At 48.5% G+C, this 14,099-nt stretch overlaps 1 protein-coding gene across 2 annotated transcripts in view; it reads left to right on the top strand.

Moving 5' to 3' along the window:
• Positions 1 to 14,073, top strand: part of LOC116948349 (neuroglobin-like) — a 63,560-nt gene extending 49,487 nt beyond the window's left edge. For both annotated transcript variants that reach the window (XM_076071473.1, XM_032964948.2), the window contains exon 6: positions 6,759 to 14,073. In XM_076071473.1, coding sequence (XP_075927588.1) covers positions 6,759 to 6,944 — 186 coding nt within the window. In that variant the 3' untranslated portion in view covers positions 6,945 to 14,073. The remainder of the gene's footprint in view (positions 1 to 6,758) is intronic.
• Positions 14,074 to 14,099: the final 26 nt, after the last annotated feature.

Raw genomic sequence — 14,099 nt, 5'->3', positions numbered from 1 at the left:
ACATACACACGCACATACACACGCGCATGCACATACACACGCACATACACACGCACATACACACGCACATGCACACTTCCTCGTTCCCTACGCTACGCTGCGCTCTCTCTCACAGCCAGCGGCAAATTGTGGAATTTTGCGATGGCAACACCATGAAGGAGAGAGAGAGAGAGAAAACGTACATCATCTCTTTCAGCTCATATTCATCATTACTCACATATTCATCATCTTTATAGTCAGCCATGATCTGTCCACTGTTGGATGAGCAATAGCCGGCAGCAGCAAAAATACAAATTGCATTTCATTTATGATGATGTCATCATCGTCATTATTTGCCACGATCTATTCAATGGTGGATGAAGGCTACCCCCAAAGCTGTTTCCATCTTTCACGAATAGACCGTAGCAAGTAATAAATATATTTATTTTCGTTATTGAGTTGAGTTTTGGGCAGTTTCGGCAACCACGAACAGCAAGACGACTTGGAGAATGCCAGGGCAAACGAGACAGGCACTGGAAGGATACCCAGAGGTTGGAGAGCAATCGGAAGACTTTAAGATAGTTCTTGAAGGACCTGTCACTGTGTACCAAGGCGAGCTGCTGAAGCCAGGCAAAGGTGATCGAATTTCCCGAACAGACCTAAGAGGTCCGGTAGAAGGAAGCGATGGCAGATGCAGAAGAGAAGGAAGCAAATGTGGTGGCGTCAACGCCATTCACTGTGCGTGACCTCTTGACCTTGACCTTTGATTAAAAAATATATGAACCGTATTTCCTGAGATACAATCATCCACGTCTCATAAAGGACAATGCATCGCAGAGGGCCTTTACCTGCTTATTAAGGTACATCAATCATTCCGGTAGAACATTCGTTTTTATTTCGTAAGTTTCGCTTCAGAAGAACATACATTTTCTTTTGTCAGCCGCTTTAATGTAAAGTTACAGTGTAAAGCGTAGTTTTATTCGGCGGTCTGCATTCCAGTCCATGAAATGAAAATACCGGGGCTTGTCAAACGCTGTTGTCGCATCTGAATCTTTGGTTGACGGCGCGAGTTAAAGCTTAGGGCCCCAAATCAACTCAAGTGGCCCTGAATTTCATGAAAAAGAGGGGTACATGAAATACCAGCTCATGTTCAAATCCAACTAAATGTAACAAACTAATTAACACAAACATCCAATTATTGTCTCTCATCTCTATCTTGTCAGCATCTGATCTCTCCTCTCATCTCACGAAATCTCTCTCTCGTGTCTGCATCTCTCTAATTTCACCATATTTCTGTCTCATCTGTATCTCTCTTCTCTCATCTCACTACGCCTGCCATTGATCCGCATCTCTCTTCTAACTACATCTACTGTATATATTACGATAATGTTATACATTTTATAAATTGTGAAGTGGGGGGGGGGGGTATGTGTATAGGGAGGCCGAACAATAATTTCTGTTGTCGACTCTCAATGGGGAGCTAGCACTACCACTAAATCATCATCATTAGCGGCAACTGAGCCATAATTTATTTAAACGATCGTACATAACATTTTTGCAGTTTTATGCGTTTCGGTTGTTGGGTACCAGCTGTTTTTAAGAATCTCACAACTCCCGCTGTTTTTTTTGCTAAATTACAATCGTTAGCTCTGCCAACTCCCCGCGCCTGCGGGGAAAAAAAAAACATTTGTTTGCATTTAATTTTCTTTGGCGATGTTTTCCACCCCCTGTGGCTCTGAGTACACCTCACGTGACTCTGAGTACACCGCACGTGGCTCTGAGTACACCGCACGTGACTCTGAGTACACCACACGTGGCTCTGCACCGCACGTGGCTCTGAGTACACCACACGTGACTGTGTACACCACACGTGACTCTGAGTACACCTCACGTGACTCTGAGTACACCTCACATGACTCTGAGTACACCGCACGTGACTCTGAGTATACCTCACGTGGCTCTGTGTACACCACACGTGACTCTGAGTACACCTCACGTGACTCTGAGTACACCTCACGTGACTCTGAGTACACCACACATGACTCTGAGTACGCCTCACGTGGCTCTGAGTACACCTCACGTGACTCTGAGTACACCTCACGTGGCTCTGAGTACACCACACATGACTCTGAGTACGCCTCACGTGGCTCTGAGTATACCTCACGTGGCTCTGAGTACACCTCACGTGACTCTGAGTACACCTCACGTGACTGAGTACACCTCACGTGGCTCTATAATCCTCACGTGACTCTGAGTACACCTCACGTGGCTCTATAATCCTCACGTGACTCTGAGTACACCTCACGTGACTCTGAGTACACCGCACGTGACTGAGTACACCGCACGTGACTCTGAGTACACCTCACGTGACTCTGAGTACACCTCACGTGACTCTGAGTACACCGCACGTGACTGAGTACACCGCACGTGGCTCTGAGTACACCTCACGTGACTCTGAGTACACCGCACGTGACTCTGAGTACACCTCACATGACTCTGAGTACACCTCACGTGACTCTGAGTACACCTCACGTGGCTCTGTGTACACCTCACGTGACTCTGAGTACACCGCACGTGACTCTGAGTACACCGCACGTGACTCTGAGTACACCTCACGTGACTCTGAGTACACCTCACGTGACTCTGAGTACACCTCACGTGACTCTGAGTACACCTCACGTGACTCTATAATCCTCACGTGACTCTGAGTACACCTCACGTGACTATAATCCTCACCCGTACACCTGGGAGGCGCGCGCCACAGGCCACGTGGCCCCTCTGTTTTTTTCTACGAGGCTGCTGAAATATAAAAAAAAGATTCCCCGCTGAATGATTACAGTCGAGCGGAATAATCAAAGGCGTTTCGAGGTAATCGTGCGAAACGCACGGCTACCGAATGAAAATTCTGCGAGCGAAACACAAAAACGAACGTGGGTGAATCTACGCTCATTTACGGGCGGTTGAACTCTATTTTTGCTTTTTTTTTAAATTGATGCGAACAGTAAACCGTGCAGCGAGGCTTGAGGCTCATGAAATCGTAACCAGCCATGCCGTTGCTCTGCAAACGTTAACGTTAACATTGCTCTTTTGTTCCGTTCTGCTTATTCAAGTGTTTTGTAGAAAAAGTTCGTGCTTTGCTATTTTGAAAATGCACGAACCATCTGCCAGGGCAAGCGCAGTCATCGTGCAATGGACGCAATGTTATTCATTCGTGTCGATTTTTTCGCTTTTATTTATTTCATCTGCTCGCCGGGCTCTTTCAGAGAATAGCTCATTCTGCAGTACGTGCTTGGTTTTTGCAAATAACCAAAAACTGTTTGTGTTACATTAGCTCCTGTGTGTTGATGTAGACGGGCCTGCGACGAGGAGACTCAAGATATTCTCAGGAGGGTCCTTCTCGGGGATGTATGGGCCATTTTATATATATATATAATATTTTTCAGCGTGGGAGGAAACTTGAGAGCCTGGAGAAAAGCATCTACAAACGAGGGCAGAACCACCACACATCCCGTGCCAGAGACGTTCTGCCCCACGTTAGCTCTTCGTATACAGCCCTTGTAAAATCCACTGCTGGATGAAGGCCCCCTTCACGCTGTGTCATAGTGGTTGTTTGACTATACTTCACACATTATGGTCGGTGCAGGTTTGGTGAATGAGGGTGCACAGGGCCGAATATGATATCACTCGCCATTATTGGTGTTGACCTTGACGGGGAATCGAACTTAAAATCATCAAGATTCTCTTTTTTTTGCCCATGCAAAAATACTTTATTTACCAGGTAAAGACCACTGAGTTATTCATTATTTTTGCCGAAGTGACCTGGCCACACAGGATAGCTCATCGAAGTGGCTTATATCATCATCATCACAAGCAGGAATGTATAGTCGCAGCCAAATAATATCTCTAAATGTGGAGGGTCAAACTGGAGGAACCCGGAGCAAAATCCACGCGACCACCACGGGGATCGAACAAGCGACCTCTTGTGCACCAGGCGATGGCGATAACATCTCCTTGCCATCACGCCGCCGCCATAACTCAGTGCGTTAACCGCTGCACCACCGATCCTTCCCAATTAGCCCTTACCTTGGCTATAATCGAAGCTGACAAAGGTTGGAGTGTACATGCAAAACAGTTACCACTGAAAAGTCCTTCACAAGACTGACCTGTAGGTTTGTGGTGCGTGCAATGCACATCCGAAACAATGCTTGTTTTTTCTTCCTTGCCTTGAATTACATGTTTTTGTTTGCATAATAAGCAATTCAGGTCAACGCCTCCGTCGCTTATTAAATATCTGTCGCTCTTGAATTAGTTTCCAGAGACTCCCATCGACTCCCCCAGGTTAAGTCATTGAGACATGACGGACGTGGTACACATGGAAAATTGAATGCCACAATACGGTGACATGAGGCAGCCAGAAATCCGGTTATCGGGCGATCTTCATCTCCCGTTACTGTTTACGGGGGAGAGCGGTGAGCAATGATGGCAATTCCACATTCCTATGACGGACACCAGTCCATCCTACCGAGTGGTGCAGCCTCTCCAGAAGATGAGGTTTTTAGAATGCCTGTAGTGGCAATGAGTTGAGTCAGCCCTGACGGGCCTTTGAACTCGACACAGCATTTCCCCATTCGTGTTCCAATGTGAAAAAAACAAATGTCCCCCTGTTGCCTACAAAGGCTGCTGGAGTAAGTGCTTGTTAGTGAGCACCTATGCCAGCGCAATGCACGATGGGGTAGTGTGGCTCATGGCACCCGGCTGCCTTTGTCTCCCCAGTGCTGATGTTTACGCGCCACATCAGGTACTCATTCATGGCTGAGTCCACCTAGGGGTAGCCCAGGACCGGTTCAGATATTCGCCCACCGAAGTTGGCCGGGGACCCGCAATTGAACGCGGGTGGCCTAGGTTTGCAGCACAGTGCGCTTACCTCTGCGCCACCGTTCCACCGCCCGCTCACACAACAGAGACAAAGACGCACAGATGCACTCCATGAGTAACAGTAACGAGTGATGTACCCCCACAGAGGCGACACAGACGATGGAGGCAATAAAAAGGGCTTCGTTGAAAGACAGAAGAAATAACGAGACAATGTTCTGACCAAATGGGGTTTATTTTTCATTTTAGGCCGAACAAAAGATGTTTGGCCGATATTTGTTTTTCTAGGTTTTTTTCTTGTTTAGTGATGTTTACTCACTTGTATCTCTGCGCTGAAATGATTTGAGTTAAAGTCAACAAACCGTGGCATTTGAACGGTTTCCTGAAACCACATCCCCTGACACGAGTGCTCACTCTGCGCTAAGTCTGGCTTAGCGAGCAGGGCATCGCGTTGTGCCGATGCACCGGTTAAATGCACGTGTTTCGTATAGTGTACAGTTTAACAAAAAAATTATTGCTACCTCTGGCTCACGGTAAATTGGCACCGACACCGCAGTTATCACACTCTGCAATGTCGATTGATAAATGTCAGGAGACCCGTATGATCTGATTTATTTCAGTGCATCTTTTGAACTCGTTCATTTCACATCTTCGGCTATGACGCGTGGAACGGAAATGTGAGCAACTGAGAGAAAATATCGGGTAAAAAACACAACAACAACAACTAACGTACGTATGTTGAGCTTGTTCTATGTAGGTTGAACTTCTTTCGCACCGTACGTAGCCAACCGTGCTCATCGGAGGTGCATGGGAAGGACAGCAAACGAAACGCGCGCACACACGACAAACATTTGATAACTCCATGGAGAGAATTACACTGCCGCAGAACGGAGAGAGGAAGCCTTGGGCGAGGGACGATACACAAGCTCGAGATCACACACTGAGCAGGGGACATTGCTGGAAGGGATGCATGGTCGAGACTCCACGGAGGGGGTGGCAGACCATGATGACCTCATCGTATGTTTCCACTGTGATCGTTGCCGTTTGAATTCGCGTACTTAACGTCCGCATTTAGATGGCCTCGTCAACTCGGGTGGCACAATTCCGCCACATCTCACCTCGCGACATTCGGAGGGCACCCTCCAGTGGCAGGCTGTCCCTTTGCGGCACAAGGTGACGACTGCACCGAATTGCTAAGCGGGCATTCGTCTGCCACCAGTGGGTGGAGGGTGCCCTCCTAAAGAGCCACCTGGACAATTCGCGGCGTCACAATTTCAAGCACGGTTGGCTACGTACGGTGCGAATGAAGTCCAACGTACACTTACGTACGTTGCTGCTTGCCAGCTAGTAACTTAATGCAGTTGCTGCTGCTGCTCACATTTTCATACACTGCCATCGTTTTACCATCCTCACATATCTGTCAACCCAGACGGTTTAGCCGTATTCTTGTCGAGGGAAATTGAGTTTTCAGATCCATACGACATACAGCCGTTTCAATAAAAAAGTGTCTATTTCTTTTTGGTTCTTTCGGTAAAGTCACGTAGGTATAAAATAAAATAACTCACGACGTTTCGGGCTCAACACAAGCGTCCTGTCATCAGGTGATTGTGATGACGGACGCTTTTGTTGCACCCAAAATGTCGTGAGTTATTTTATTTTATACCTACGTGACTTTACCGAAAGAACCAAAGAGGATGGATCCCTGCAGTCACGAAAGTTTCAAATCAAGAAGTGTCTATTTGTTTGTGTTTCTCCCTTGTGATGGGACTTTGTAAGATGAACTTTGAGTTGTATAAGGACACGGGGTGACCAATGAGGTCCGAATTGGTCGGGCACTGATAAGGGGTTGACAGGTAAGTGACTCATCATCGTCGTCGTTAACGTGTCGGCAATACGTTCTTCGGCAGGCCCTCTTCAAGTACATCACGACGAACATGGAGCGCGGCTTCAGGGAGGAGGAGTCCGGCTTCGTGCTGGGCAAGGTCGCCGGCGGTGACAGCGTCGGCAACAAGCACGGCAGCGCCGTGGACGAGGCGGCCCACGCAGCGGCCAAGATCAACGCCGACGCCGACGCTCAAGATACGGCGAACTGAGCCGAGGCCCCCCCGCAAAAACCACCAACACCCCCCCCCACCACCACCACCCCACCATCACCCCACCACCACCACCATCCTCCCGACCACCCCCACACCCCCCACCACCACCCCAACGCCAACCCTGACACCGCGCCGGTATTCGGTCCCACGCAGTTTTACGAGTGCCGGTAACGACTTAGGGCTTGAATATCTGACCGAACTTTGTTGTTGTTTGTCGTCGTCGTCTTTAACCGTGTCTCTGCCGTGTGACCGGAGCGAGTCGGCACGCGACGAGTGGCCGCGGCCACAGCAGAAGGTTTACTGGACGCGGTGTCCCGGCGGGCATAACTGTTGTTCGTGTCGCTGACCCTTGCTGGCATGAAGGACGGGGATGTGTGGCCGTGGGGGTGGGGGGCCCGCGTATTCAGGGATTGCGGATTGAGTGGACCCGGAGGGGTTGGCATTGTTGGACCTCGAGGGGGGCAGGGAGGGAGAAGTACAGAGCGTGGGGGGGGGGGGGGGAAATCGTCGATAAGTTGTTCGAGCAAAACAATAAAAACACAGCCCAGCACCTCGCGCACGCAACCTGACCGGGACAACATCGTCAGGGGCTGCAGCCATAGCGTCGTGGTCCTACTGTTGACCCTTTTTTTTTAACATCGGCAACCATCATGCAAATTGTGGGCACGTGCGCACCTACGAGGGTGAGTCGGAAAATGTTTCCCCTGACCCCGCGACACAATGTCGTTGGCACAGGGCCCTGGTACAAGGGATTGATGAGGCCCTCCTCGCTGTCAAATGACCCCTCCTTCTTCTTAGCCCGGTACCTGGGCACCCTCCAGCCAGCCCATTCGCCGTGTTGCAGTTACACAGCCTGCACACCCGATATTCTGTGCCACGATCATCGGCATAAAACAGTGGCGCTGTGCCAGTGAAACTCGGCACAGATGTTGCACGGGAGCCCTGTTCTATGTCAACCCTCGCTCAATGGGAGGTCGCTCCTGCTCCTCTGCTGCCCCCAAAGTCTGGACTTCCTGCTCCCACTCCCTATCATCCGTGTTGCGGACTCCCTGCCACTGTTCCACTCCCAAGGCTCAAGACATTCCTTTTTACCTCTGCCTATGATTCACTTCCTCACTCTACTAAAGAAAGATGACGACTGTTTCTGTAGATTGTCCTGAGATTCGGTCATGTTTAGATGATATAATTGTCCACGTTGTGATATATGTAGGTTCTAGGCCGTGCCATCCATTTTTCCCCCAGAAATGGGAGAGTTTCCTGATGACATTTGAATCAAATAGTAGCCATGTGCCTGGCTCTTTGGCCAGGTTGTGGCCCAGTAATAGAGCCCAACTGCACACCAATTATTGCAACTCCTGTAAGAGATAGTCTCGGATAGATATACACTTTGAAATGCCCCCGTCCCCAACCACCCAAATACTTAATGAAAAACTATGTGCCACATGTTTACCAAGTTTCACTGTCACTCAATGAATGATCGGAGGCGGGGGGGTTCGAAACATTTGACCTCCTCGTAACTCCACTTTAGATGATCGTCAAAACCAGGGACGGAGCACCCGGCAAGTCGGATATTCTTCCAGTTCTTGTTGTAATCGGGCACCCCTGTACAGAATAACACACCTGGGGAGTACAGCTGGCTTTAATGAGCACAGCCAAATGTAGCCAGCACATGGCTGGCATGACGACGCGTTGCTGTGCTTTAGCCAGGTGCTATGCATTTATTTTTGGAGGATCCAACAATCGGGTCCACAAAACCTGAATCATTAGTTGCGTGCAACCCGGTTGCACGCTTGGATGCGGAACAGATGTCTCTGCAATCAGTTCCAAGCAGTTTGCTCAAGCGGTTGAGCAACAGTAATGACATGCTCGCCTTTCAAGCATCTGCCCAGCGATTTGTAGTCGCAAATTTAAACCGCGTGCTTGCACGTTTGCGACTCGTGAATGGTTGTTACTGCGATCCTGAATGACATGCCACGGTGCTTTCATGGTTGGCCAAACTACTCGCTCGGCGTGTGGACAAAGCCGTGGCAGGCGACGATTTAATTTTGAGCGATTTCGAGAGATTTATTCGCGCGACTGCTGATCGCCCGTGTGTGTGTGTGTGGACCTGGCTTCGTGGCGATTTTCGCACACACACCTTCAACCCCAAACACCCCCGGGCGAGTGAGAATCTCTCACGGGCCGAACGTGCCCTGGCAGGCGCAGGCGTCTCCCCACGTTTTAGCGGTCGCCGTTCATGTCTGCGCACTTGCACACAGAGACAAAGACAAAGATCCCCCATATAGCCTTAACAGACTGTAGGGGCAAGTGCTGTTAGCGAGCATCTATGAAGGCCGGAACGGTACACGAGGGGGTGGGTGGCCAGCACCACGCCCGGCCGCCTTTGTCTCCCCAGTGGCGATGTTTACACACCGCACCAGGTACTCATTTGAGGCTGAGTCGACCTAAGCGAGGCCCAGGACCCGTTCAGATAATCGTCACTGGTGTTGGCCGTGAGCAGGAATCGAACCCGGGTGGCCGGGTTCGCAGCGCAGTGCGCTAACCGCTACACACACACACTCACCGCGCTGTCTATTCCACACCTGTGGTTTTCAGACACGCACGCACGCACTCTGGGTGCAACTGGTCTTTCTCCTACCCTATGCATTGGGCTGAGAATTATTGGGGAAATTTGGTGATGGCTCGGCAAATAAAAAATAAGCCATGTTGTAAAGTTCGTAATTTGACCCACGTTAATGGGTTCGGTTTTTCTCTCCTTGACTTTCTTACTTTCGTCAACGCTTGTAGGCATTCCACCTCCTGAGGAATAAGAAAGCGGGGCATATACGAATAAGAATGTCTCACTATAGCGGGATTGGGTAACACTGCGTGTGAATGCGGTTGCCGTCAGTGGTGTACTTCCATAACGCAACTGACAAAAAAACCGAGGTCAATAATGCCCCCTGGGACGACTTGGAGATTTCCCAGGACAGCAGCGGCAGCCTGAAAATATAGGGCCTCGTGGGAAAGCCCAGGACAAGGTGTGGCAGGCCCCCCCCCCCCCCCCCCCCCCCGTGGGTACGTCTGTCGCTCGCAAGCGGTAACTAAGCTGACCGTTCGCGAAGGCAATCAATTCCCAGGGGCTCGTCAGGGGGGGCGGGGGGGGGAAGTTCACTCCGCGCCTCGCCGCATTCATTCCACCGGATTATTTCCAGCGCCAGGCAAGAAGGTCGAGGAAGGGCAGGTCCGCTCCGCGCCTCAAGACACCGCCGCCGCCTTATTGAAACTTTCACTCGAGCACCTGCGCTGCGGATACAATTGAAGGGGCCGTTGTGAGCAGCCGGAGTAGTGGGGGGATAGGTGGTGGTGGACGGGGGGGGCAGGGAGCAAGCGAGGGATTTACTGAGGCTGTTGTTCAGTCCCTCACAGCCCCGAGGAGTAGGCGTAAGCTATTGGAACGTCAACGGTGTAGAAGGACGCTTAAAAATGAAATAACGGTTCACGATCACCATATAAGCAAACACTTTAGAATTGGCAGTATTTGGCTTTTTTTCTGTTAAATGCGCAGCGACGAAAGGCGTAACATTATAATGTGTTTGAGCAGCAATATTGCATATTTTTTATATTCGCATTAAGGACCTTAATGGGAACACTGTCTTGGTTTAGAATTTGTGAATTATGTTGTATACATATTTTTTTCACATCGTTCTTGAAATGTAACGTTTTACACAGATTAATGTTGCCTATAAGTTGAAAGCTCTCAATATAAAATTTAACAAAAACTATAGCATGCTTTTATAAATGAAAATTAATTTCATCGAGTTTTTGGCTCACAAAAAATAATTAGCGTTTTCTTTTTTTTTAAAATCGAAGAGAAATTCCGTGGAATTCCTTTGTAAGATTGAGCTGTTGAGTGATTTACAGACTGTTGCTTGTGTGGCCGTGTAAGCCTTCAGCAGGATTTAGAGAAATCGTAACATATATCAGATACATCATACTGACTCGCATCAGATTTCATTACGGACATTTGCAAGAGGAATACAGTACCATAAGCATGGTGAATCGTCACGTTAAGGAAAATTAATTTAAGGAATCAGCCAGAGTTTCAGTTAATAGATTTTCTATGTTGATATACAGACACGTTATTAGCTGAGGCGGCTTTCATTAGCAAACGCACGGGGCCGTTTAAATGACGTTTCATCTGTCAATTACTCCGAGCCGTATATGACAGTAAATCAAGCGTGCGTTGGAGGCGGCTGGCTACTGAAGCTGCATTAATTGAACAAAGGCAATCGGATGGACGTCAAACGAGCTGAAAAGTAAATGTGGTCAGCCCCGACAGTCCATCACTCTCGACCAGGTTGTCCATTAAACAAGACACGTCGTCAGACAAGTTCCACTCCACCAGAAGACGGGCGGTTGGGGTTTTTGTTGTTGTTGTGGCAGCGTTGTTGTTGTTGGCTGCCCGCTCGCTATATTACTGATCTTCCTCAGGGGGTGGCATACAAGCGCAGATGCCTCGGCCAATCAAAGAAATTGGCCATTCAAGCGACGTGTGCCTGTGTCGTCTGCGTGTGACCCCTTGTCCATCAGTGGCCGGTCCTGGTCCGCTTTGCCTCGCTCTGTGCACCACACCCGTGTGTGTGTGTGTGCTGTCTTCTTATTCTTCTTTTCGGTTCCACGTATCCATAGCTGTCAACCCATACGGTTTACCAGTGCCGGATTAAGCTAGTGCGGGACCTGTAGCATATGTTATAAAGGGGCCCTAAATTAAATAAAAGCACGTAAATATTCAAACACACATTTTTTACTTGCATCGTAAAGTAATTGTATTTTTTCATTTGCTATACAGCAAGATAATACGACAAATCACTAACCTTAAACACCCAGTCTTTCAGACAAATTGAAGGCAGTATAGTACTATAGTAACAGAGCAAGTGCAGAATCACTTAACCGGAATTGATAGCTTGAAAGCATTTAGCGCGAGGCCCTTGAAAGTGCGGGGCCCGTAGCATTTGCTACTTTTGCTACGAGGATAATCCGGCACTGCAGTTTACCCGTATTCCTGTACATGGAAATTGAGTTGTTTTTTTCCGGTCCGTACGGCGGTACGTACAGCGGGGAAAGAAAAAAAGTGTCTGTCTGTTTTGTGTTTCTCCACCTGTGATGGGACTTTGTGGGATGAACGTTGAAGGTTCATAAGGGGGCCACGGGGTGACCAATAAGGTCTGAGAATCGGTCTGTAATGAGGCAGGGCACCGATAAGGGGTTGACAGGTATGGCTGATCCCGGCGGCGGCGGCGAGCGGCGCAGCCAAATCGGCGTCAGCGAGTTTATCCCTCCGCGCTCGACAACCGCTCTTTGGTCGAATCGTGCCTTCTTTTGCAAAAACAAATGGACAACGGTGCCCGCTTTCCGTGCGCAACTCAGTTCATTGAAAACGTTTAGCATAGAGGAGAGGAAGACTAAAACACCGCTGTGGGATTTATAGCCCGTGGATTCATACCCGTTAGCTCTAGGATAATGAGCTTAGTTCGTCCAAATATTTAAAGTCTGTACTCTGTGTCTACGTATCATGCAAATGTAACAAGCAGTACTGTGTCACTGTAATGTATATATTATATATAATGTAGTATTTCAACGGTGGTTTTAAATGTATCGTAGCTTGCCGCCGAAAAGCAAACGTGATCTATTACATCCCTCTGCCGCGCTTGTTCGTCACGAGTCCTTTATGTTGTGGCGGTGTGTAGTGGCAAAAAGGCGAAATGTGGGGGGAGGGGGGGGGGTTCAGTCTCTCCGCGGCCATTCCGACCGAAGCACGTTTTTACATTTCACTGCGCGATATTCGAGGTGCGATCCAATTTGGCAGCCCGTGTAAAAAAAAAACAGCGTTTCGGTAAACCCGAGCGTAACCTGCTGGGCCCCCGTTCTGTTCTGACAGCTGCATCGCACAGAAGAGGGTCAGGCAGACAGAGTTTATTCCTCGGTGGGGTCGATAACAGTCCTCGCATTTAATCACGTCCTGCAGCTAAAATGTCCTTAATTGGCTGAATTGCTTAAAATAAAAATTTAATTCAAGAAAAAATAATACGACCCGGTATAGATTTTTCCTTCCCTTTTATCCGACTGCAATCAGCCCCGAATGTTGCTCGAGGAATGAACAAGAGGGTCTATTGTTCATCAGCAAATTAGCACATTCCCATGTTTGCATCGGCTGTGGCCAGTCGGGTTATGTACAATGAAATAAATAACCCCAGTGTTATACGTCCATCCGTGGGTAGCAAAGCAGTGCAGTTGTACTGTGCTTCTATGCTCCCATATGTGCCGTGCCTTCACCAACCCGCACTGACCAGCGCGTGGGTGAAGTGTGGCCAGTAACCCCCACGACCCTCAATGGCATGGGGTATGACCTCAATCCAGCAGTGGATTAACAGGACTATTCGTGTACGTAAAAGGAAAAAAAATGCACACGTTGGACAAATTAATTACGGACAAGGTGGGAAACTTTTAAGCAGGCGAGAAATTGGGCCACTAAGTAATTACATGTACGCAGTTCATTGGTTATTTAGTTATGGTGTATTGCGGTAGAAGGTTTGGTGACCGGTAAACGTATTTTTTTTTATTAATTGTGCAACTGCTTGGATAACCTTGCGTTTTAACGTGTTAATGACAGACTGCTTACTGTGCGTCAATATAAACACGGTGCTATGCTGCTCTATAGTGGACGAAGAACTGATGGCAGTGCCAAGGCATCCCGACAAATGGCTGTGTGCATTTTCAAAAGCAATAAAGCACATTTCAACGGGCATGACGGTAATCGGGGTTACTCGCCACGAGTAATGTTGCTCAGTTTAAACAATTCCAACTCTGAAACACAATGAAGTTTCTCGCTTCAGGAGGTTGGCACTGCCCAAGGTTTCCAATGGCCATGCAGTAATTAAAATGCAATGAGTTGGGTGCCCTCTACTGCATAAGCTGTGGCAGCACCGTAAATCTAAATTGGAAGGTCAAACTTTATCCCATTTATTCACTTATAACACCCTGGCTCTTTCTTCCACATAGATCAGTCAATCTTAACCACGTCTGCAGAAAGCCATATGCATTCTGTAAATGAGCATAACTCAATAAAACAAAAGTTGCAGTTTTATTGGCGTGTATTATTCTTTTGATATG

Source organism: Petromyzon marinus, chromosome 33, assembly GCF_048934315.1.
Source record: "Petromyzon marinus isolate PM22_M1 ecotype Great Lakes invasive population chromosome 33, UKy_Petmar_22M1.pri1.0, whole genome shotgun sequence".
Taxonomy (NCBI): Eukaryota; Metazoa; Chordata; class Hyperoartia; order Petromyzontiformes; family Petromyzontidae; genus Petromyzon; species Petromyzon marinus.
Note: the sequence above shows the minus strand (reverse complement) of the source record. Positions and strands in the feature narration are given on the sequence as shown.